Genomic DNA, 27,500 nt, shown 5'->3' with positions numbered 1-27,500 from the left:
CACGGAGCATTTCGCTGCAGACACCATTTGCCTCAGACATACCAATAGTGAGTCATCTTATCCTCTTTTCTATGTAGTCTATTCGAATTTGGAAACGTTATACTATATTGTTGCACGGAGCATTTCGCTGTAGACACCATTTGCCCCAGACATACCAATAGTGAGACATCTTATCCTCTTTTCTATGTAGTCTATTCGAATTTGGAAACGTTATACTATATTGTTGCGATACCAATAGTGAGACATCTTATCCTCTTTTCTATGTAGTCTATTCGAATTTGGAAACGTTATACTATATTGTTGCACGGAGCATTTCGCTGCAGACACCATTTGCCTCAGACATACCAATAGTGAGACATCTTATCCCCTTTTCTATGTAGTCTATTCGAATTTGGAAACATTGTTATACTCTACTGTTGTACTGAGTATTTAACTACCTCAGACATACCAATAATGACTCATCTTATCATGTTTTGTATGTATCATTTACGAATTTGGAAACGTTATACTATACTGTTGCACTGAGCATTTGCAGACACCATTTCTGTATTTCGAAATGGCGTAACTTAGTATAAGCTTAATGTTTATATCATAAACCTTTAATGCTTAGTTCTGGGTTAGGATTCCATAATAGCCGTGTAAATCACTGGTGCGCAAACTATTTCGTTTCTAGTAGGAGCAAAAATCAGTAGTCGAGGAAGGGAGGATTAACTGCAAATCATTTCGATGATTACAGCCAAAACATTAGCAAACAAGAAAATCCATTAATTTCAACCCAATTATGTTATACTGAAGCAAAAAATAGGTAGATTGGTAGATCTGGGTGATTTAAGTAAAGCTATCAAAATTTCGGTGCAGCCCTGAAAATTTATCCCAACGTGTCAAGAGAAATGTTTTTAGATGTTTTTTGTTCCGATTTTTATTCCTTAGGGTGGTAACTGACCGGAGCCATTACGTCATAACGTAACACGTTACGATGCGAGCATTCATATAGTCAGTACAGCGAGCCGAGTGCTCCATCCATAGTTTTGGATGCTCGCTGATGCTCGCCGCGAGCGATGTTACGACGTTACGTTTTGACGAAATGCTCTGGACAGTCACCAGCCTTATATTCCTATTATGTGGTCAAGTGTATTATCCATGCCACTCAAGGTTTTTTTTTTTTTAAATATATGCGTTCTGTAAAAAGATACATTAGTGATACAATAATTATAATTTATAATAATTATTAAGCTGATAGTTAAAAGAAATGATTGAAGACATTATTTTAACACCATGAGTGAAAAAACATCTTACTGTGAGGGGATTATCATCAGTGTCTGTAAAGAAATATGTTCCAAGTTTTTAAGATTGTTTTTTGGTTTATGTAGGTATGTAAATATTATTACCAAATAATAGCACCTTTTCTTATACCTATATATTTTTAATTGACCCTTTGAAGGAAAAAAAATATATGGCTAGTATAATAACACTTTCATCATATGTAATTAAATATGTTCCAAGTTTTTAAGATTGTTTTTTGGTTTATGTAGGTATGTAAATATAATTACCAAATAATAGCACCTTTTCTTATACCTATATATTTTTAATTGACCCTTTGAAGGAAAAAAAATATATGGCTAGTATAATAACACTTTCATCATTTGTAATTACAGTTATTTGAATTTACACATATTATGAAAGAAATGGTGATCCACATAATTTGTAGTAATCATTTTATAAAACTATATATATAATACAATATTAATATGCATCCACCATACTACCATTAAAAGTAATCATTGACTTATTCTGAAAATTCCACATAGATATTTGATTAAAGATAAAATAAGAACAACATATGTATTTGTGAAATAACAGTGTATATATAATTTTTTTGTAAGTATGCATTTATACACCATAACATTTATGTATTAATTTTAAATCAAACACAGATTTTTTGAGTCTACTTAGTACTTGAGTGAACTAAGTAGACTCAAAAAATCTGTGTTTGATTTAAAATTAATACATAAATTAAAATGGAGTTCTACAAATTAAACGCCAAATCAATAAATACACCATAACATTTTTCACAATCAACAAACAAACAACAGAGTTACTTATAAAGATGAAAATTATCACCAATGTCATATACAAATTTTTATCTGTGGGTAATCAATTAAATAAAAAGGTTAAAAATATGCATTTGTTGTAGCAATCAACCGAAGTTTTTTATACTTTATATGGATATTGTAATAGTTATCTGTGCATTTGCTGGAATATAAATGAGCAAACTCATTCAACCATTGTATACTGTAAACTATATGTCATTATATATTATTAAAAATGTAGAAAAATATGTGTAAAGTGCCCTCCACATGGACGATGGATTGTGACAATCTCTAGGTTTTTGCAATAGAACTTAAGTTTCAAGAACTACTGTGGCAAGTAAAAAATAAAGATTAACCCGATAAATTGAAATAAAGTTAGTTTTATTCTAGATTTCTACATTTATATTTTTAACCCAATCACCGCTGAAGGAAGGAATTTTTGTTGTGCTTTTTTTTATTGAGGTGAATGAGTAAGCCGTGTTTTGGTTTAAAAATTTATCTAATATAAAAACGATCTGACTTACCTCTTCTGAAAAAATAAAGTTTATTTCCTGCCAAATAACATTTCTAAATAATTTAACAAATCACACTACCAAAATACTGCAGTTAATGGGTTAAAAAAGTAGGTATATCTGCCAAAAAACAAATTTATGAAATATATGTCATTTTTTGTATTTTTAACAGCCTCTGTTTATTTACTTATTGCCATTTTGACCATTGCATTGAACAAGCAATTCAATCTTCATTTGAGGTACAGCCAGACATTATCTTGGCTACAAAATATTAGCACATTGAAAACTGAGAAATTGTCATATAAACCTTGTTAGTAGGCAAGACAGAATCATGCCGGATGTACCTGCAAATTGCAGCGATCCATCGATCCATATGTAGGGCCCTTAAAAATGTAGAAGAAAATGTTAGTTTTCTCCTGTTACAAGATATGTTTATTTTTTTATATAAGCTTAAATGTTTATACTATGTCGCTTGAAACGGTGGTAATGTATTGACATGCTGTTTATTTGTAAGCATATTTTCTTGCCTAGATATATGTATTACGGGAATATGGATGTTTGGTCATTTGCAGAGTTTACGGCCTACCATTCTGCTCATGATTGAACATGTATATTGCTTACACTTATGAATTATATTCCATGTAACCAGGTACCATCAACATGCATTTTTTGCCTCATTAAACTATGATTTTTCTTTTTTTACTGCAGGTATTGATCTTTTTCTTCTTTGTTATATAATTTAAATTTGATGAATGTTTTAAATTGTTCGTAAAAAATTACTTTAAAGTCGTCTACGGGAAGGAAGGGATCTGCCTAGTCAGTCTAAATTGAAATCTTAATTCAAAATGACGTGATTTATTAACATAAAAACGTCTTAAGAAAAAAAAAGAACCGACTTAAAAACCAAATCCTTTCCTTCTCTGTTGACAGACGATCGATTGGGGAAGACTAAATACGCGCTCGGCCACTCCCCCTAAGGGTCAAGGTCAGAGTCAGGGGCACGGCGCGAGCGCGCTGCAGCGCTACCTGATGCGCGCCTCGCCCGACCCTCCGGCGCTGGACTACTGCGCGGAGGGCGCGGGCGGGTGCAAGGCCGAGGCGCGCCAGCAGTCCGTGATCCAGGCGCCGGCCCGCCAGCTGGCGCGCAAGGGCGGCCGCTTCCGCGCCAACTGGCTGGAGCAGTTCGCCTGGCTGCAGTACGACGAGGGCCGCAACATCATGTTCTGCTCCTACTGCCGGCGCTGGGCGCACCACCTGCCCGACATCCGCACCTCCTTCGTGGAGGGCAACGGCAACTTCCGCCTGGAGATCGTCAACCACCACGACAAGTGCAAGGCGCACCGCCTGTGCCGGGACCGAGAGCAGCGCCACGACCAGGGCGGGGGCGGCGGGGAGGACCCCCGGTGATCTGACACGCGGGCACCGCATCGTCTCTCCTCTTTCACTAATTAAAACTCGTGTCGGGTTGTGGTTCTGTGGTTAGTGTCGCGGACTCTTAAACTTTCGGTTTGGACCCACTCTACCACAATTTGATACCTATTTCTAATAATGAGCCGCTTAGGCTCACAGAAATAGTATGAAATTGAAATATTTGTGTAAATAATAAAAACACAAATATTTCTCTTTTAAAACTGTCACTCGTTGGAGGACTTTGCGTATTTCAAATTATCATTGATTAAACATGTTCACGCTGACTAAAATTTGTAGCGACTAAATACGATGTTGTATTTTTAGTATTGATTAAAACGGTGGTCTCTTTATGAATAGAACCATAAAAACTCTAAAGAATAATTACACAGATTTTTATTCTGTATGTTTTGTCCACCTCCGTAGTGTAGTGGTCAGCGCATTTGGCTACCGTGCTGGAAATCCGGGTTCGATTCCTTAATAAATTCATATTTATTTAATATCACCCTGGACTAGTACATCGCAGGGCTGATCACCTTGCCTTCGTGCAATTAATGATCAAAATAACACTGCTGCGCTACAATGCAGTGCCCTATTCATCATTGGATACGGATGAGGGTTAAAATAATAGAAAATGATTTGTTTACTACCAGTGGTTGTAAACATTCAGCCTGTCTCCAATTTCTTGCGAACTGAGCAGTATATAGGAATGTTAAAGTCTATTTAGTTAAAAATTCATTCTTGTTTGATCCACCTTTTACACTGTGAATACGTAAAGCAATATATATATATTTAAAAAAAAGATAAGTTTTCAATTCAGTACTGATAGAGCACATTTTGCCAAACAGACGATATGTGAAATATTTATATCCAGTTATTTAGTGTCCTTTTTTCCTGTAACAGAGCTTAGAGGATTTTTGCTCTTCTCATATAGGATCGCGTTGGGAATGAAATGAAATATTTGCGATTGCTCGGGCGAATGTAATCGCTGCAGCCTTGCGCTGTTTGAATTTGGCTCGTGAAATCTACAAGGTATATAAGGATAAATGTTTTAAACATTTTGGTTGTGATATGACGTAGGTTAAGTTGATCTTTATATGGTCCTAACACGGAAATATATATTTGTATATAATGTTAGCAATATTATGGATTGTATATAGTCTATTGTACACGCTGTTATACCTGGAGAAAAAAAATATTTAACGTTTTTCTTTTTGTCTTCCGAAAAGTGTGCGCATCGTTAGTATACTGAGAAGAATGTCAAAGTTAAAATAAATTTTAAAAGAGTTATGACAAAATAACCAATAAAATTTCTGAATCTTAGATTTAGTTCAGAAAAAAGTTTTGAATGTTTATTAATTTGAAAAACAAATTCACAAAAGTCAGCAAGCATTTAAATTGGCTTACGTTAAAATTACAAGGATTGACTGGTAATTTTTCGCAGTATGCTGTCAATATTCAGGCCTTCTATAAATACAAAAAAAAATATTTTATCATAAATATTAAATTACATATTTCATGAAGTGACATTTATGTCTAAAATATATATGTACAAATATATATGTACAAATATATATGTATATATATATATATATATATATATATATATATATATATATATATATATATATATATATATATATATATATATATATATATATATATATATATATTCTAGTAAAGCTATTTAGTATTTGCCTTTAATTATTTGTAATGATTTAGGTTGTTTTTTTTTTCGTAATGCATTTTTATATACATATATCTAAAGTACGTATCGTCAGTAAAAATTTCAATTGCTGTAAAGGACAAAATGTTAATTTTTCAGAAGAGTGAAAAGAAATTGAAATATTTCATTCCTCTTGTTTTTTTTTGACATATAAATACTATTTTTTTTCTCACTGCAACTTAAATTATTATTTTTTATTTTATTTAAATTTCTGTCTTTGTACCAACTGTTTTAAGCAAAAAAAGCCTTTAAAAAAATACAAAATTGCCATAATGAATAATAAAAATAATTTCTCAAAATGTTTTTATTGTGAGATTTATTTTTAAATGGTAAATAATGGTCCTTGTATATTTAAAAACAAATGTTTATTTGGTATAAATACATTTGTATATGGCCAAATTTAATCGACCCAGAAATGTTTTATAGATCTGTATGTCTCAATTTTGAATGATGTAATAAAAAGTAAATATTTTCTTCATCATGAAATTAAAGTAAAAACAAATAAAATAGAATTTAAAATTCTTTTTCACATATTTATCCTTTATAGTATTTAAAATTTTATGGTATGTTAAATTACTTTGCTTTTTTGGGAAAATACTTCTAATTAAATTAAATGTCGCCTACATTAAAATATTAAATTATGTACAAGCATATACATAATTAATTAAGATTTTAGTGAGAGATTTTCTAATATATTTATATGCATACTTTTTTAAGAGTTTTGTGATCAACAGGGGAGAAAATATCATTTTACAATTAAAAAAACAAATGTAAAAATAACTTCTATCAATGTCCATATATGTACTTTATACCATAATTCATACATATTATTCTCACACACACACACACACACATATAGTAATCAAGAGTGTTACAAAAGAATTTTCCAATTGAGTGCTCTTGGAGGTTTTTTATTTTCAAACAGCTTAATTATTTTATATTTAGTTCCGACTAACAAAACTTGGGTAACTGAGTGCAAATGTTCCAAAAAATGTGTTTAAATCTTTTTTCCTTTAAATTTCATTTTGTGGCCTAGAAAGGTCGATATAACGCACTGTGATTGTTTTTTCACTATTAGTATACTGACAATTATTATAGAACAACGTATATATAACGTAATATCTTTCAATACAATACAATTCAACAAAAATTATAAAACTGCTTTTCTGAAAAGACAACTTAACCAATTAATTGTAGATTGATTTTTTCATTGCTTTTTAGAATATTTTAAATTTTTTCACAAGATTACGTTTTTATTTCACATATATTGCTGTAGAAGTTTAAAGTATTTTTGTCTCCTTTAAAAGGCATCTTGTGATGAAAAATGACTTAAATATTTTGCGTTTTATCATTTACAGTATTAAGGTATAAATAATACCTCGAGCAATATATTGATTTATGCAAATCTTCACTATGTATAGAAAACAAAAAAAAAATGTATGAAGATTGTATACTATTGATTTAGTAAGATTTGCACTAACTGCTGTTTAAATAAATGGTACAGTATGGTTTATTCTCCCTGTGTGAGATAAATGAGTAAAAAAAAAACTTCATTATTATCGTCATCAGAAATTACTAAAATTTACTACATTTCAAACTGTTTTTACAAATAGCCATTTTAAAAGGTAGACTATCAATTATTTTTGGTACATAACTCCATTTAAACTAATTTAATATTAGGGGGAGAATAAATAATCAAGGTTTGCATTGAATAAAACCATTTATTTATGTTTTAATTTTAAATCAAACACAGATTTTTTTGAGTCTTCTAAGTTGTATTTTATTAACAAAAACACATAAAAAATTTATATTGTGACAATTGTGCGTTGTTAGGGCATTATCAAACAAATGTCCTAAACAAGACGAAACAATTGTCACAATATAATTTTTTTATGTGTTTTTGTTAATAAAATACAACTTAGAAGACTCAAAAAAATCTGTGTTTGATTTAAAATTAATACATAAATTAAAATGGAGTTCTGCAAATTAAACACCAAATCAATAAATAAAACCGTATATCTTATGGATATTTATAAAAATTATTACCAATCCAAGGGGCGTACCAAGCCAATATTTTCATAGATATTTTACAATGAACTCATAACTTACAAATGATATGTTTGTAAAATTAGACCCTAAAAAATTACATTATTTACCATGATTCATATTTTTATTGACATACTACTTTAAAAAAACTTGTTTTCTTTTCAATAACTTTGAATATTTAACTGATGGCTTTTTAATAGTATGTAGTACATCAATGAAGCTTGATTTATGATAATCATGAATATTTAAAAAAAAATCTTATTTTCTAAATATATAATTTGTGAGTAAAGTGTTAACGGTAAAAATAAAAGGCTATGTTTTAATCCCGCTGAGTAAAAGTTTTCTATTTTCATTTGTGCATTTCTGTATGAATTATAAATTTTACATTCAATATCAATCATTGCAAAGAGGCATGTTTGCTTTTATAGTTTTTGTATAGCACATAGTTATTTCAAGACAGGTGCCGCAGTGTAGTCTGGTAGATGATCGCCTGCGACACTGATGCTGCGGGTTCGATTCTCGCCAATTGCAAAATGAATTCGAGTATATATATCCTATCATCGCTATTCTATCTGCAGACAAACCTCTAAAGATAGAAACTTTGTGAGATATCCCTTTACTATTCAGATTCTCATTTTCTATTTTTTTCACTTTATTTATTGAGTTTATCATCAACTAATTTTCATTACAACACACATATAATATTTAGTTTTCTCACATAACCATAAATCACATTAATATTAATATACTAAAATATAATTGATTGGTTTTTAATAGTTTAAAAAAATATATGTTTTTTGGGTTCTATTATTTTTTTGGGTTCAAATGTTTAAAATATATAATTCATTTGTAGAGAGTTTATTGTTAAATAAATATCTTTAAAAACGTTTTTGAAAACCATCAACAGATATCTAAGAAGGACATCTAGTATCTTTCTTGAAAACATTTGTCGTTTATAATTTTTCCCATAAAAATTAAAAGTTTTTCATATTTAAGTTTATTTGTAATGCGCTGTATACAATTTTTTACAAATCTCCCAACTATGTACCATGCTTACCACCAGTTAGATAATTTTGCGTAATATGGTGAAAATGTGCCATTTTATAAAGACATTCAATGTGAATTGCGCAGTCTGTCTTCCCTTTTATTAACTTCCCACTTGCCAAAATGATCAATGGGATGGAGAAACAAATCATACTTATTTAAATAAATTAAATTATATTTGTTCATAAGATTAAAATGGTACGGTGTATATATGTATATACAACTGACTTTCTTTTTACATGGTGGATGAGGGATACGCCCCACATAATACCATGCAAAAAAAGTATAATGTCAGATCCTTGTTTAAAAATTAATTCAGACTATCAAAAAATGTAATGATTGTTGTATTTTGTATCAGACAATAGACCAACCCGTTTAAACACATCGCCTTCATACTTGAGTTATCCAAAGCCAGTGTAATACAGTGAAACCTCCATCGTTCCTCAAATAATCGTTTTCCTGGATGTGTCGTTTATTTCTTCTACCCCGAATGCATTTCATACAAAAATAGATCGCATCGATCGTTTTTCTATCACCATTTTACCGCATTCATCGTTTGAATTACGCTGCATATTTGACATATTTTGGCTTTTTTTTTTACATTCTCAATTTTGTTACATTCGATGACAATATTCCAACGTGTGGGATAGAAACTATCAAAAGCCTATGTGACGCAAGGTTGACAGACACAGCAGGAGAGGTCGATATTGATGAAGAGAAGCTGCTCTATACTCTCACTCTTTGAAAGATTGAAAACTTTCTTCTACGCATATTCAATGCCGAAAAAAAATCATTTGCAAAGATGAAAATATACCGTTGACTTACGGAAATAAAACGGGGAAAAAAAAAACAATTTCGATCACAGATTATTTAAAATAATCAATTAACTATAATATATTTTTGGTTCAGTTCAACTTTGTATTTTTTTTAAAATAAATACATTTATTTACATTTACACCTTGTATTCCTCTTAGAATTTGAACCTACCAATGATTATTCCGATTGGGAGGACGGTATCTTCAATCGATAGGATCTCCTTGTGTATAAACTTCTTAATCCCGCTTTCATTATTAATAATAATCCCACATTCATAGTAAATTTCAATAGGTCCCTTTAAAAACGATAGATAGAGGTTTCACTGTATTTATTTTAAAATTTTCGATTTCATTTGACTTCTAATTGGTATATCATACCGCAAGTCTACTGAGTAGTAGTACATACAAGAGATGTAGTGCTGTTTTATTTCAAAACCATTTAAACCAACTGTGTTAAAAGAGAGTCAGTGTACTTATTGTGTATAACATATAAATTTCCATGAGTGTAAAATTTTATTCTTTAATTAGAGAATAACATGAACCCTACCTCCACCAATGTGCAAAGATATATTTTTTTATAAAATATTTACATTAATATAATCTTGTATTTCTAAACGGCAAATTCATAGATTTATGTTTGTGAAAGAACAACAGATGTTAAAAATATTTATAAAATTAATATAACTGAATTTAAAACAATGACCTATAAATTACATAGACTTTACGTATTACCCTTTAAACCTTAATATAAAAAATGTAGTTTGAAACTTCTGAACTTTTTATAACGCATAATAATAATATGTATATTATGAAATTTTATTTTTAAACAAAGGAAATAGACTAAAACTATTTTGTGAATATATTATTGTGTGTTTTTTACATCTATCATTTTACAAATAAATGTATCATGTATTCCACTTATTCAGAGAAAAATTTAATGACAAATTGAATTACGTTTTCGCAAATAATTTTTGGATCTCTTTATCTAACGAAATTTATTTTTTATAAAATTTACATAACACTGAATGAATATAATACTTTTACTGCTCGAACAGGTTTATTAAAAAAATTGTATGATAGATCACACAATGTACGCACATAAATATAGTGTTATTATTACCATGTTATAAAAATTAAATTACAAATTTCTATTCGACAATTTAACACACTTAGATGTTTTGAGGAGTTATATTAAATTTAAGAATGCTGTTGAGAGCATGATCGGCAAAAGGTGCCGGATTCTGCTGGAATAGTTTTTTTTTCAACATTACGTAACTAAATAAGGGTTGAAAAATTGTATTGACATGGACCACCAAATGGTCATGATGAATGAACTGTAAGTTTACTATGTGATTATTTCTACTGTATTATATTTTATATGTCCGCTAGTATCTCTGAAATCATAGTATAGCGAGAAGATATGTCCCCAATTTGTTTTGAATTTTAAAAGTATAAATCTCTTGTATAGTTTTGGATTTTTTTTTACTAGCGGGACAGGTTGAATAAATTCCTTTGTTAGGTTTGTATGTATTACATATCCAGTAGAGATGTAATGGGATACCCGGCTATTATTCTTTATCTAACATATCTGATTACTTTTCTCAATCTGACTGATTACCAAATAGATACTTGGATGTTTTTTCAGAAAAAATGTGGATGTATACTATTAGAATAGGCTACTTTTTCTTAAAATTTGCATAGTAGTCAATCATGATAATGATGAATAACTACATAATAATAAATAATATGAAGTGCATAAATGCGGTTATTTCTGGTGAACATCCCATTATTTAGTGCCAAATTTGAATTATTGATTGAAAATAGTCTTACCATTTTTGGAATGAATCTAGTATAGCCAGATGGTCATTCGGACCAGCCAGTTTTAGTATACTTATACATAATTCATTACCCATTGCATCTCTAATATAATTTAGATCCTCGTCTCTGTATTAAGTTTCCTATTTTGTTTCTAAATATTTAAGGTGTGGTTTATAACCACTGTGAGCGGTGTTATTTTTATTGTATATTACGTTATATTCTCCGCTTACGAACATTATGTTATATTCTGCAATGTAAAGTTTTCCTTATTGCATTCTTATGTTAGGAGCATTTGCATAATTTATATTATAAATGTTATAAAATAAAATAAAAATATTTTGATTTTAGGATCTCACTTAGATAGTATGTACATGAAATGGTGATAATTTTGTCAATGTCAGTTCGTACTTAGTATGAGATTGAATAAAGGTCTATGAGAAGCATTTAATATGTTAATTTGTATTTTCATTGAACTATCCACTCCTGATTATTTTATCACTACTCCACAAATTCACAAACTAACTTACTACCAGGCCATATCATACAACAGTTTTACTACTGCTAATTACTATCAGGATTTTGTGAAAGAGTGATTCACGTAGTTCCACAAATATGGTTCCGTTATACGTGTCATTTTTTTAAAATGTAAGGCTAGAGAAACAAAAAGAAATTTAGAGCAGTTGAGTCAATTGCTTCATGCTGAGTTATTCTCTAGTTTCAAATTATTTTAGTGGCAAGACAACGATAACAAAAATACTATCAATTTAGGTGTTGTTGGTGTATTATAGATGACCATACTTCTTTAATGATGTATACAGAAAAATATAAATTCACTAATTTTATCAACAAATACCATTCTATAATAGGATAGATGATTCACATTTTTATTAGATAATAATAATAAAAATAGGGTATTTTTATATGTTAGGGATAACTGCTTTAACATACTAAATATATGTCAAGTGTATTTTTAGGATTCTTATTGTTTTGATATAAACAAAAGTCGTAATTTATATATTTTTATTTTGAAAACAACTTCTTAAAATGGTGCATGTAGCCTTTAGTTTAAAATGGTGTCTGAATCAAAGCAAATGCAGCATGTTTTATGTAAAAACTAAAAAAAAACAAATCATGAAGTCATTTTACTACTTCTAAATGCCTGAGCATCACAGTTTTAAATTAAACCTGGTAATATCAACCTATGTAGATTGTGGAGCGCAGACATTGCCTTTGTGTAATTCGCAATCGAGTTAAACACCGTCTCAATCTGACGCAGTACCTAGATGGCGAAGTCGCAGTGAGCGATCAAGGAAGAAGAATTTGAGTTTCATGCGTTTTAATGAAACCTTTAACTTTTCCGGGAGTACAGTAATTGATGTCCGACTTTCTCTGGGGAGTGAGTTCTTTTTACATAAATTTATTTTGTTCACAAATCTCTGTATTATGAAGATAGAAATTATGTCAAAATAATTAAAAAATAAAATATTTTGAATATTGAAAGCATTAACTTTGTGGATCATAGTGATATATTATTTTGAGAAATAAAAAGACTTTTTTTTATCCACTCACATTTTTATTGAAAACCAATTAGTTTTGGTAACAACCTGTTGCCCTCTTCAGGGTTCATTTTATGACTTTTTATGTCATAAAATAAACCCTGAATAGGGCAACAGGTTGTTGCCAAAACTAGTTGGTTTTTAATAAAAATGTGAGTGGATCAAAAATCAAATTCTTTTTATTTCTCAAAATAATATAAAAAATAAAATATCTCTTGGAAATATTTTTAAAATGACAAAATTAAATGCAATACATTATTCACAAATGTCCTTACTATACAAGTTACATCGTACTAACAGACACACGGACTTCGACGTTCATGAACGTCGATACTCCTTTGAGGAAAATTCGTACCGACGTTCATTTACGTCCATACTCCCGGAAAGGTTAAAAAAAGTTAGTATGTTTTTGATACATACTTTGGCAGTGTTAATTTTCCCTTGTGTGATGTGTGTTATTTATGTTACTTTTGCCATGACAGGGTCCCGGCGAAGTGACATCCCCGCTGGGCTCTCACGGCCCCTCGGAAGGCGACTACATGATCCCAACACACCTCGACCCCTCCGACACTATGGACGGTAAGAATACAACTTCATTCCCCATCTATATGTCGTTCTGTGTGTCCATCTATCCGCAAATACAAAATAGTATCAATGTAATTTTGTAATCCACTCATTGCGTCACTTTTGTTTTATTTTACTTCAACAGGATATTTTTTAATTGAGAAAATAATCTATTCTGACCATTTTATAATAGTTGCAGCCTCATTTGAGAATATTATTTTATATATAAGCATATCGGTGAATATTTACATACTGTATGGAGAACCATTCCGACTAAATGCTTATTTTGATACTACATTGTATTTGTATGTGTTTTTCTTCTTTTGATTTTTTTTGCCGAAGTAAATATGTTTTACAATACTTAAATTAAAAATGTTTTTTAAATAAATGGAAGCAAAAATTTTACGATGGAAATATTAAGCATGTCATTTAGAATTTGTTTATATTTTTTGCTCCAAACTGCAATATTATGTCAAATATATTACAATTATCTAACAAATAATTGATTTTGTCAATTTATAACTAAGTTAATTTGCCACAATTTCTATAAATTCTTGCTTTCATCCATTACCTAGTTTTATCATTATAAAATCATTATTTTTGACTTTTTATTTACCAATCCTCCATGCCAATACCCATAAACATTATTATTACAGATTAAAGTCTTAAAAATCATTTTTTTAAATTTTAACATGTTGATTTCAGTATTTTTACTTTTGGAATGATTAAATTAGATCTAATATTATTACATCATTTGTTAGATAACTTTTATTTAATTTTTAACCTCTATTTTCATCAATTTTTTTTTTTAATGCAACACGCGAGCGGGGCGTGAAAATGAGATATTCAATTAAATTTGAAAAAAATAGCCTCAAGTATTTGAATACAATATAATATTAAAATTTCATTTGTTTTTTATTTACGTCTCAATCAATAATGAAAAGCCTTTTTTTAAAATATATCACATAATAACGTAACATTAGTGTAATTTAAGTATATTACATTGTTGTAAATTATGGAAACCTTTTACTTCAATTGAAGGCATATGTTATTGGTATTGGTATGTGTTGATAAATAAGGTAGTCCTTTGGAGGTCTTGGATGGTTTAATAAACCACAAGAGCATTTGTTTATATTCGCTTACCATCCCGCATGTTTTGTAGTTTTGTAAATTATGGAAACCTTTTACTTCAATTCAAGGCATATGTTATTGGTATTGGTATGTGTTGATAAATAAGGTAGTCCTTTGGAGGTCTTGGATGGTTTAATAAACCACAAGAGCATTTGTTTATATTCGCTTACCATCCCGCATGTTTTGTAGTTTTGTAAATTATGGAAACCTTTTACTTCAATTCAAGGCATATGTTATTGGTATTGGTATGTGTTGATAAATAAGGTAGTCCTTTGGAGGTCTTGGATGGTTTAATAAACCACAAGAGCATTTGTTTATATTCGCTTACCATCCCGCATGTTTTGTAGTTTTGCCATAATGCTTACATACGCAGGTGAAGGTGCTTTTTATTTGTTTGAATCTGCAACTTTTTGTATTGTTCCCAGTGTATATACTCGAGTCCTTGAACTAAAACCAGAGCCTGATTTGGTTGCATTCCAATGTGAAATGTTGCAGAAATCCTTTCATAGTAGCTAACTGTGCTTGAATCATCATATTTATGTAATCTCATCACCACTCACTTTATACATACATAACTTTTTCCTCTTGTCTTTATGTCAATTTTATACAAACATTATATCCACCTACTTTTTTGTGACAAAACAAATTGCCACTCCTTTATATGTGTACTAAAGTATGCATATAAAATAATTATTGTTCAATGCTATGCTCTGAGTTAACGGAAAATATTGTAAAATGTTCCGCAGGAAATAATATCACGACTTGTACAATTAGTTTTAAGTAGAACTCGTTATAATATGGAAAGCACATATTGTTTTGTTTTCTGGTGACGGATTAATATCAATTATTGAGAATATATAATTTGTTCAATATATATTATGTGACTGTCCGACAATTTAGTTTAGTGGTATAATTGTTAATTGTAATCTAGATGTTTGGATTTGATTAGTGAAGAGGTAACAGCATGATCGAAGAAATTTTACAGTATCCTGGCCAAGATTAACGAATCAGTCTAATTGCCAAATATCTTCATTTTTCAATTTATCTTATTTATTATTGTATTTAAAATCTACTATATTTATTGGAATTATTATACTTTTTTATAGTTCATATTAAAGATCCATTGTTATACACACTGGAATATATTGTAATAACATAAATCAGATATTGAGTCTACATGCAGTCCGACTTCCACATTGTGGAGTCGGTAAATAACAATGAAAATGTATGTTACATAGAAAATTTAAAATATAAAATATAAATAGGAATAATATCACTACAAGGAAAAGGTTGAAATATATTTTGCTGCACTGCATGCTTAATTTTTATCTGGTTTTTGTAAAACCTCTTTTATTTATTTCATTGCAGTAACTTTGAAAATCAAAATATGTGTGATAAGATTACCATTACATATCTGAAATTTCTTAAATAATTAAAATACACAGGTACTTGTTGAAACAGAGTTCTTGGGTAAAAATAATGTATTGAGTGTTAATGTCGTATTGGGCAATAAATTTGCATGCTGTCAGGTGAAATTCTAAATTTCTACTATGGGAGAAGAATCTCAGAAAAAAACTTTATACAATAGAAGTTAGTTTTTCATTATATAAAAGAATTACTTTGACAGAAAAAATGCTCTTTAAATTTGGATAAATATATATTTTTTTAAATATGGAAGTTCAACTGTAATTCCATTGTATTTGGTGAAAATACAAGAAGATAATGTGGTTTGGCTAAGGGCCAAGTCACGAAATATTTTCAACTTTTTTACTTTACAAAGATTACACTTAACATGTCTCTCTAAAATTTTGTGTTTTTGTGACATGTTGTTTTCCCAAGTTCTTTATTTATTTTCTTTACATTTATTTTGACTACTGAGATAATTTTCAACTGAAAATAAATCAATTATGTAGACTGAAATCATTTTTTAGTTTCTCTTTTTCAAATTTCTAAATTAATATGAGTACATGTACAAGATAAATTCCACCTAAATTACTACATCGAGTTATATCATGCACCATTCAAAATAAAAATAAAATACATAAATGCAAATTAAAATGTCACTTAAATAAAGTTTAATTGTGTTATGTTTTATTTGCGCAACTAGACTGATGAAAAAGGTTTTTCTAAGAATGTTAGATGTTGACGAAAAGGGCTGGAATTTTACAGGCCAACATACCGCTGATGAGAACCACGAGAATCACGAGCCCCTAGGCTACCTGGGCTTGCGGGTTGTAAATTACGATAACATTGCAGAGTCCAAGTACAGCTTGGCCAACATCAAGAGCAGTACGTTTGTAGACTGGAAAACTTGCCCCGTCTGCGGCAAGGTGGTAGCCAACATAAAGAAACACATGAAATCGCACAATCCCGACAAACATCGCTGTCCCTACTGCTCCCTTGTTCTGACCAGAGCCGATAATCTGAAGCGCCATGTGAGAATGAAGCACCGGGATAGCAAGTCCACCTTCCTAACCCCTCTCACGCAATCCTGATCCTGCGATGGGTTCACATTACTCCATTTAGAGAATAAATTCCATACCCGTTCGTCGGGCACATTAGGATATTGAACATAGTATATTTACCTCTTTTGTCTTTATTTTCTTATTTATTTATTAAGGAAATATTACTCATATTTCTTCCAAAGAGTGCCTTCGTAAATACCTAGGAGTTTAGTCAATACTTAGAATTTGGTAGGAAAATGCATCTATTTATGTTATAGGCGAGTGACTGGCCTATATGTTTCATTTATCGACTTAACATGTATTTTGTAAGTACGCATTTACACCTAAAACCTGTTATTACTTTACATACTATAGAAAGAATCGAAAAAAGAATTGAATTCCTTAATTTACAACTATGTACAACGTTTTTTGTTGTTATTAATGTTACCAGCCAATATTATACAAGTTGAGCTGATTTGTGATAGCTATTGTGTATGTATGGGTAAATTTACACATGTGTATAGTTCCATAGTTCTTTTCATTGCTTATTTTGATCTATCTGTGGTGGTTGCCTCTTCAAATAAAATTCTGCTTTGTAAAAACTTGAATAATATTTTATAGTTTTCATGGACATTAGAATTAAGGAAAGAATAGGATACCCCATTGGACCGATGCAGTGTTAACTTGATCCCTAATTATCAGCCCTGCGCTTTAACTTCTTGAATATTGGAATGGAATAGGAATACAGATAATTTGAGTGAAGGAGCTCAGAGTAAAGGACATTACCGCTACGTGGAAAAGGTAACGGAGGAATAAAATGGAGGAAGAATAGTAGGTAAGAAAAATAAAATAGCAGCAAGGGTTACAGCACTTGGGGTTGCATACCCGTATTCGTACTAGTTCTGGTAACATATAATAATTCTTCTTCTCCGTCTTATTCCTCATTGCTGAGGGTTGTGACCCTTGCAGAAGCAATGACTCTTCTCCAGTTATCCCTTGACTGCGCTGCACGTAGCGCTCCAACCACTGAGGTGCCTGCTGCTGCCTTAATTTGATCGGTCCATTGTGTGGGGGATCTTCCTCTCCCTCTCTTTCCCTCCAGGCTACCGATCACAACTAGTCGTTCCAGGCTATCCTCGTTGCCACGCTCAACGTGTCCAAAGAACTGGAGAATCCGTCGGGTACAGACATTGGCCAGAGTCAAGCCATCCAAGCGTAGTTCCTGGCGAATATAATAACAGAAGATTTAATAATAAAAAAAACTAACCATCACGCTGCTTCTCCACAGTGCTAGGCAGAGAGAATAGATTGCCACACTAATCTGTCTTTGCAAATAATCTTTGCCTCTTCCATTTTCATGCATCTCCTCATACACACCTGCCAATTATTCCGACTCTTGACCCGATCGCTTTCAAGTATTTGAAATATTCATGCCAAGTTTTCTTTGGTCTTCCTATCTTTCTTTAATCATTCATTCCACATGTCCAAACCATCTCAATGCACCTATCTTAATTTTATCGATAACGCTTATCTCAGCCTTGCATTCATTCTATATTTCACCATTCCAACATCTATCATATATCGTTTTACCGGACATTCGTTTGAATTCGTCAAAATTTTATTTAAAGAATTTTAATTTGTAAATCAAAATAAGACAGTCTTTAAGACCATTAAGGAAAATTTAAAAATTATCTATAGATTAAGGTAAATTATAACCATTGTTTGTTAAGTAATTTTTGTCAACATAGTAGCTTTATATTCTTTCTCCGAATCTATCTGCCAAATAATGATGTGGTACTCTATTATTCCTCCACTACCTTTCCCATATAGCGGTAATATTCTTCACTCTGATCTCCCTTACTTGCGCCATCAGTATTCTATCAAACAAATTCCACTCTCGGATCTGAGAATCGGCAACGCAGGACTATATCACCTCGCTGCATTCGTGCAATTAATGATCAAGTTAAGACCGCATCAGTCCAATGTGTGGTGCTCTATGCACCATTGTGTGTGGATACGGGTTATAATAAGGCCGCTATAGGTACGAAGATCGTCAGATATCAGTTAGCTAGCAAATTTTCACAACCATTCAGCATTTGAAGGGAAAATAGTAACATTTGGAAAAAAATATGCTCAAGATGTCAAAACTTCAATCAGAATCAATTTTTTTTAAATATATTTAAATTTACTGTAACAATGTTTGTCCGCCTCCGTAGTGTAATGGTCAGCACGCTCGGCTACCGTACTGGAGGTCCTGGGTTTGATTCCCAGAGAAGGGGTCAAGGAAATATAAGTGATTTTTTTTACTCTAATATTTATTCAATATTGCCCGGGACTGCTATCTGAAGCGGAAGGCTGATGCCTTTCCTGCATGTGTTAACGATCAAGATAACACTGCATTTATATAATGCAATGCCCTATGCGCCATCGGGTGCGGATAAGGGGTTGAAGAAGAAGAAGAATGTTTACCCAAGACATCTTCAAATTCTGAAAAACTGTTCATAATTTGCCATTGATAATTGATTAAAACTGTTTATTATCTGACCAGCTTCAATATCGAAATAAATTTTAAAAACTCGCATTTTTAATTGATTATATTCCTTTATCTTTAATTTCATAGTTCTTTTTTATACACATATATTTTTATGTGATAGAGTTTACCAATATTTTGTACACATTGCTAATCTCATATAAAGATAGATCTCATGTAATGTAAGCGTCATGAATATTCCAAATGAGTACTGATCTCAAAAGTACCATTGCAGTAATTTATTAACATAATTATAAACCAAACCTTTTACTAACTTTTTGACTGAAATTGAAGTTAGATGTGATAAAATTAAAATACAAATATCATTTAATTTTTAGAAAGAGGAATCTTTTATGAATATATTTTTTAGAAACTCTTTATAAATAATAATTTCACCATAATATTTGTGTATTGAAATTACATTTTTTTGTAGGTTTTGTTTAAGTTTAGGGTTTATTGTTCTTCATAATGAATTATCAAACGTGAAATTCCTTCCAGTGCCAACTATTAATTTAAAAATAATAGTATTGAATAAAAACCTATTTTTCTTTATAGGAGCACATGGTTCAAATGTATTAATTATACTGTGTATAATACAATTTAGAAATTTGTATTAATATTTCACTTTTTTTCTTTTTGTTCCATAAACATGGCATCAAAAGTTGTGATGATTTTTATTTACTTCTTTGTAGATTACATGATTTTTTCCACTTAATAATGCTTTTTAGAAAAATACTTCTTTTGAATTGAATCCAGATTTTTTAAAACAACTTTCAAAAGTTATGTATTATCCATTTGACTTTAAAAAAATCTATTATGAAAGGATGCGTGATATTTCACATTTATTCCTGATGAATTTAATTTAATGGAGCATGAAATAAATATTTCTTTTAATACAGTAAAGCGCTGATTATCTTGGTTTAAATTTGTAAGGGTTGTATTAACCATGCTCCTATATTAGCTCAGTTTATTTCACTTCAATACCTGTATATGTATACACTTACTGAAAGTCAATACAAAGAAAACAAAAAAACATAAAAAATACTATATGCAATTGAAAAACATTTGTCTATCTAAAATAAAAGTGAACTGAAAAAATTAATAAAAATAAAAATAACTCAATTAAAATACAACCCATGTTGTCAGTTTCATAGGTTGGTGTCTTCCAAATACTTATTACTTCCATAATCACCTTTTTATAAACTCACCTGTAATATGTTAGGGGATACAATTTATGTTACACTTTTTGTATGTGCAATTAATATTATCTTTCAAGGAATATGTAAAGGAATTCTAAATAAATTTATAGGGTAAAATGTTTGAAATAACAGCTGAAAAATATTATTTGCATTATGTGAAAAGGAATATAATATTGATTACAAAAAACATATCAAATTAGTAACATACACAATAATAAGTAATAATGCCACAAAAACTGTCAAAATTCCAATATTTTCTATTAACCCTTACTGGTCCAATGTCGAATCTCATTCCACATCAATTTTTTCCTCTTAGGTCCCATGCCGGATGTTATTCGACATTTTTTTCATCATTAGTATTATTTATTTAATTTCCAAGCTTACATTTTTGTCACTCGTATCCATTACAACAGTATGTGGAGCAGAGGACAAAAGATTTTTTCCAATTGTAATGTAACTGTCTACCTAGATTTTTTTTAATTTTGGGGGACCGGAAAAGTTTAAAGTAATTAAAACAGTTTCACAGTTGAATGCTACCAGAAAATTTGTCTCCGATTTTTATACACTTGACTTTTTTAACATAATAAAATCCTAATTTAGATTAACAATATTTCACTACTAACCAAACTTCTCGCAATTATCATATATAATTAGGGTTGCCATTCATCACAATACATCAGGATATATCACCGTTATTGACGGTGGTGATCCGATGACCTATGAATTGTTCCACATGTCTTGAAAATTCCTATTAAACTATAATGTTCCGTCAGATCTCAGGAAAATATGACAACCCTACATAAAATCAGCCCTTTATTGTATATCGAAATAATATGCACAAAAAATCAACATTTTTTTTCAGTTGAACATATTGAGGTGATAGAAATATAGTATTCTCAGTAAAAAATTGGATTAAATCTATTCATTCAAAATGTGTTTAGTATAGTGAAACGCAGTTCATTTACAATAATGAATGGGCAAACACTAAAATATTATAAAATTTTATTTTTTCTCATAAAATGTATGCTATTATAAATACATTAAAGTTATGTAATATAAAATAAAACATTTGAGCAAAAGTTATTACTCACCAGTTTTCATATCAAATTTTAAAAAAATAAAGCGTTTTTGAAATATTATACATACACATTTTGTTTCTTTATCTTACCACTATGAAACGAATATTGTACTTAGGTTAAGACGTTATTTGTATTATAAGTCATCTCAGGATTTCAGATGTTACCATTTTGTCAATTTACATGGCCCTTCTTTTTAAGGCTTTTATACCTAAGCATTGCATGTGCCTTTAAAGTTAACAATAATATTTATTTAGGTCTATAAATATTTTCCATGTTTCTGTTTTTTTTTTAAATTAAAGATTTTTATTTTCCACTTCATTTTGTTTTAATCATACTAAATACTGTTCTTACTTCCATCTTCCTTCAAATTCTGTCACTTCATTGTATATGCGCTTCCACATATCTCCCTTCCCCCTACATTTATCATTTGAACTAATAAATCCTAACAGCACATTTATTTATTTCATTGTTTATATTCAGCTCACACCAAATGAATCGATATAAATCTTCATTTACATAATAAAATAAAATAATCTAGTTACATTCTGTAAAGTTTCATCAAAATGTTTAATATTTTACAATGAAGCAAATAATTGCCTTAAATCATCACATTACCTTCAGTGCACTGCTAGTTTAAAATATTTTTAGAAATATGCCTATTTTATTATTATTTAAATCTTCTATTTTAAACTCATTTTATTTACACATATTAATAATAATTTATTTAAATTATTATTAATAATGTGCATCAATACATAAGGTCATACGTATAGCTGTTTCATAACTTTTGGATACCATAGTATTTATATATATTTTAGTTGAAATGCTATTTACTCTTCCATAATCAGTTTTATATAGATTTAAGAAAGGCATAATTGAATTATTTAGGAATACAAATGTGTTTGAAAGTAGGATAATGTACAGTTTGGCATAATGTAAATACTCGTACACGGGATGTCGGGTAGTTTGTCGGGAAAAGACTCGGACCATTCCTAATCCCGACTGTTAACAATCGCTTGTAAGGGCTCTTTAGTACTCGCCGAGAGTGGCAGGAAAGCTCACAAAAAAGAAGGTACTTGGATTTTAATTCTTACCGATGTTGGTGCATGTTTTCATTTCCTAATTTTGTTTGAGAGTATGTTCTATAATACTGCGTACGAAACCGCTTAAAGACCGCTTCCGTAATGATGCCACCCCAGCTCGTGGACTCGCTGGGTGCAGCGAGTGCGAGCGGGAGGGTGTGGAGTGGAGAGGAGAGAGTGGAGAGGGAGAGGGAGAGGGGAGTGGAGAGAGAGTTGAGTTGGGCGCGTCTGGTGTGTTGCAGGCTCCAAGGGCTGGCACATGCGGCTGACGTTTGAGCGCGTGGCGGGCGCGCTGAACCTGCACCGCTGCAAGCTGTGCGGCAAGGTGGTGACGCACATCCGCAACCACTACCACGTGCACTTCCCGGGCCGCTTCGAGTGCCCGCTGTGCCGCGCGACCTACACGCGCAGCGACAACCTGCGCACGCACTGCAAGTTCAAGCACCCCGCCTACAACCCCGACACGCGCAAGTTCGAGCCGCCCCTGCTCGCCTCGCCGCTGCAGCACGCGCTCGACTGACTGCCGTGTGCCCAATATTCCTAGATCATTATTATTATACAAACTTTTTATACAAACGGAGATTGTTTTTATATTTAGAGTGAAATTTTATTGTCATATTTAAACTTTTTTTTTATTTATCTATAAAATTTTATTAGTGTTGATTTTTTACGCGAATTCTAATATATTATTATAATTATATTTCAACTTGGATACATAATAGTTATAGGAAGTTCTACATTGATTGTAACAGCTTATCCTTTACACTCTGAATGATGATTGTGTTCGTATTATTATCTAAGTAGTGTTAGGACGTATGTGCATCCGCGCAACAGGAAGCGAGCAACCCGCTTAAAGGAACACGTCTTCAACTCTAATGGCATTATATAATGTTGGCATTACGCGATCGGGACTAACCTAGATTAGTGTTATATTAAATTCTGTTAAACTTTAGCTAAATTTAGGGTGGTACGGTAATCAAAATGTGATATATTGGAATGGTGCTACAGCCTAAGGGTGAAACTGCTGGATTCTGTCAGAGTCCTCTGTTGCCATGGCCTGACTGTTTGTAGATAGTTATTGTTGGAATATGTTGACTTGAATCATTTCTGAGGGCTATGATTATATCATCCGTTGATACATACTCTGTGCAATATTACTAGTTATTTAATTTTTAACCAAACTAAATGTTATCTTAACAATTTATCATTGCGTCTACCTGATTTGTTTTCTCATAAGTAATTTTAGTTTGTAAAACATTGGGTTATGGTTAATTGAAGCTATTAGTTAAGTGACAAAGTTAAATATTAAATTTCCATACCTCAGCATTATTATATTATATTACTTTATGTTATATCACGAGTCTATTTTCTTTTGTTATAATCCCTTTTAAGTTAATCTTTACGGAGCGCACGCGGCTGTCCGCCGTCTGCTCTCACTCCTGCATTTATCTGTTGTATTTATTACTAATTACATTAAATTGTGCTACGTTACAAACTTTTGTTTTTTTATAAATATTATTATTTCAGTTCCAGCCAAGCATTTTGTGGAGTTTGAGATTTTATTTAATGTTCCTTCAACTCTCTCATTACATCGCCTCATATTCTCACCACTCACAAGTCACGTGTCACGGGTAGGGATTACACTCCAAATGTTAGAATATCCCCCAAACCTACATACTATCGCTCTTACTTACGTACTCTACATTTATAGCTCATGCAAATATTTCTTTTTGCAGCTATTATTAAGGACTTGAGATATTTCATCTATGTATTTATTCATGGTCTGGATTGTGCCTGAAAGTAAAAACTGTTTTCTTTTTAGGTTTTAATATTATAATGTAGATGAGAAACGATTTGTTCGTTGGTAATGTACGACATTGAAAGTCCTTTAAAAGGAAGTCTTATATGTAGTAGTATAGGATAATTAAGTTGGCCTTCATAATGTGCTGTTTGACTGCTATGGATCGAAGATTATTAGGAATGAAAGAAAAATAAACTCAATGCTAAAATAATTATCCAACTAACATATTTTTTTATTCTAATTATATTAAAGAGGGTTGTTTAAAGATATTGCGTATGAAAAGATTTCTAAATTGGATAATTGCAATTAAAATAGGATGTTAATTTATGCTTACATACCCAAATATTGGACGGTAAAAACTCAAACATTGCCAAAAATATGTTTCATTTTGTGCATAAGAATTTACATTAATTTCACGTCTTGTGACTGTTCACTCGGTCTTCATTTTCAATCCAATGATGCACTCTGACGATTATAAAATTTTCAATAAAATTAAATAGTAATTAAATACATTGACACAATCCATATTTAGGTATTTATTTACAAGCTGAGCTAAATTTTTCTCTTAACTTGTGATCTAGGAAAATTATTAAAAAAAATTAAATAATAATATTGCTTAATTAATATATATTTATGTGTTGTTTCATTGTGCTTTATGATAAGGGAATTCGTTGCACTAAGGTTTGAGCATAATATTATTTTGGTCCTTGTCTTTTTAAGTGTCAAAGATAATTTGCCTTAAGCAGTTGTTCAACATTTTTATAATAATATGCAATGTATTCATTGACGTGATTACCAGACTTATTAAAAGAAATTAGGTAATTATCTGAACTTGGTAGAATTGATGAAAAATCAATAAATTTACATGTAAAATGGAATGGTGCCTAAAATATTCTGTACTACTTTATACTTGTGAAGATGACGGACCAATCCATGTGTCTTCTCGAGTTATTTGTATTCTCGGGGACTTTGAATGCTAGCTACAAAGTAGCGTGTACAAGCGTAAACAAGATCTGAAATTATATGTCTCTCCACTAACAATGGTGTTCCGCAGGAATCTGTTCTTGGACCTATTTTATTCCTTATTAATTTATATAAATAAAACATTGTTTTTTTTTTCTTCTTAAAGATAGATTTTATTAAGGTTAATATTTATATAAAACTTCGCAGCTTTATTATGATTGTATAAGCGTCGTGAAGAATGTGCTGTGCCGGCATTATTTTTCACTGCTTAGCATTTTGGTTTGTGTTTCAGAAATATCTATTTTATTGTTATGTATATTGTTTAGATTCAGAGAAGTTAAGATTAATGTCGATTGTACCATTTTGAACATCGCCTTTGAAATCACCGTAATTGCATTATGCATTCATTATTTCTCTTTTATAGCATTCAAAGGGCATTTAAAATAATGTAATTGATCAATACTTGATTTCAATGTATAAATCTCCATGTTAAAAAACATTTCTATGTGTAAAATACAGGTATTTTTATGATTCACAATAATCAAGATTATATTATTTGTTTATTGTAAATAATTCCGTGTTATTTTTGTTTTCTTCTTTAAAATGTTTAATAAAATATACAAAACTGATACCAATCAGCCTTTGGTTTCATTAAGTCTACACAAACATAGAAATATTCCGCTTCTATAGTAATCTGTGACCAAAATACATTTTGCCTAGCTTCAAATTAATTGTATGAAAACTTCTGTGACTAACATTCAGAATTTCATTTTGCTTTCTTAATACGATCCAGCATTTCAGTAATCTTTTAATTCATCGGTCTACACAGGCAATATTATAGAACCAAAACACTCTTTCCCAGTATTGAATATCCAAAAAATAAAAATCGGTCAGCAATTTTGCTGAATTTTTTTTTTTCGGAAAAAGTGAATATATTTTAGGTAACGTTATTTACAGTAACCTTACTTAACACATCTTTAACATTTATAATCAAAATTGTATATTTAACAATAGGGAAATACATGCTTTTTATCTAAATGATTTCAGGTGTTAAATAGAAAATTCAATATCAAAAACTATAATCAGTACATTTTTGAACCAAATTTATTACTTGTAAAAAAATTCTAATAAAAATATATATTTTTAGTAAACACTTTTGACGATTCTTGTTTTATATAGGTTTACTGTATTACGTGTGATAAAAACCATCCTGTAAAAAACATTCTATAGATCATACCCTTTTTTAAGAAATTAATTTACATATGTATTTTGATTACAAAACTAGCTTTGCTTATTTATTCATTATATCTTGGGGAAGTTTTCATCAAAAGCTTTGATAATCATTCATGCAGAAAACCATTACCGGCTACTGATGCGACATTGACATTGTTCATAGGAAAAATGTGTTTCTCTTTTGGAACATAGTGTAATATTTTCAATTGTTCAATTCATAGCATACCAATGTTCAAAGTAAGCTGCAAATACTAGGGACTCTTACACAGCAGGAGTAAAATATATATTTTTTGCATGTAGCCTTTCTATGTTCTTAACCCCGACACATTATGTTTTTTTATGCTTAAAGGAAAGTGCTTTTTTGTACTTTTTATGTCATAATATTGTTATCAAATATTTCCGCCATCAGTGTTTATCGTCATTTCATCATCCTAGCATGCCACACTGAGCAAAGTGTTGT

General features: G+C 30.6%; 2 protein-coding genes across 2 annotated transcripts; both read left to right on the top strand.

Annotated features, from left to right (window-relative positions):
* The first annotated feature begins 340 nt into the window (after positions 1–340).
* Positions 341–5,544, top strand: LOC148312881 (uncharacterized). Its single transcript, XM_088272013.1, has 2 exons — positions 341–350; positions 3,533–5,544. Exon 2 carries the CDS (start codon positions 3,632–3,634, stop codon positions 4,007–4,009), a length of 378 nt encoding a protein of 125 aa, XP_088128139.1. The 5' UTR covers positions 341–350; positions 3,533–3,631; the 3' UTR covers positions 4,010–5,544.
* Positions 443–26,458, top strand: LOC148312880 (sex determination protein fruitless-like). Its single transcript, XM_088272021.1, has 3 exons — positions 443–453; positions 13,497–13,593; positions 23,286–26,458. The coding sequence occupies exons 2-3, from the start codon at positions 13,554–13,556 to the stop codon at positions 23,561–23,563; spliced, it is 318 nt and encodes a 105-aa protein (XP_088128147.1). The 5' UTR covers positions 443–453; positions 13,497–13,553; the 3' UTR covers positions 23,564–26,458.
* Positions 26,459–27,500: the final 1,042 nt, after the last annotated feature.

The sequence above is a fragment of the Brachycentrus maculatus genome, unplaced genomic scaffold (genome assembly GCF_059751285.1).
Source record: "Brachycentrus maculatus isolate JH-2025_06_01 unplaced genomic scaffold, ASM5975128v1 h1tg000030l, whole genome shotgun sequence".
Classification (NCBI taxonomy): Eukaryota; Metazoa; Arthropoda; class Insecta; order Trichoptera; family Brachycentridae; genus Brachycentrus; species Brachycentrus maculatus.
The sequence above is the reverse complement of the archived record's forward strand: the minus strand, read 5'-3'. Positions and strand labels throughout refer to the sequence as shown.

Bases quoted from the DNA above. Each gene is read 5' to 3' on its own strand.
- LOC148312881 (XM_088272013.1), top strand. From the start codon at position 3,632: ATGCGCGCCTCGCCCGACCCTCCGGCGCTGGACTACTGCGCGGAGGGC.
- LOC148312880 (XM_088272021.1), top strand. From the start codon at position 13,554: ATGATCCCAACACACCTCGACCCCTCCGACACTATGGACG. The intron at 13,594-23,285 runs GTAAGAATACAA...GGTGTGTTGCAG, and splicing joins CCCCTCCGACACTATGGACG to GCTCCAAGGGCTGGCACATG.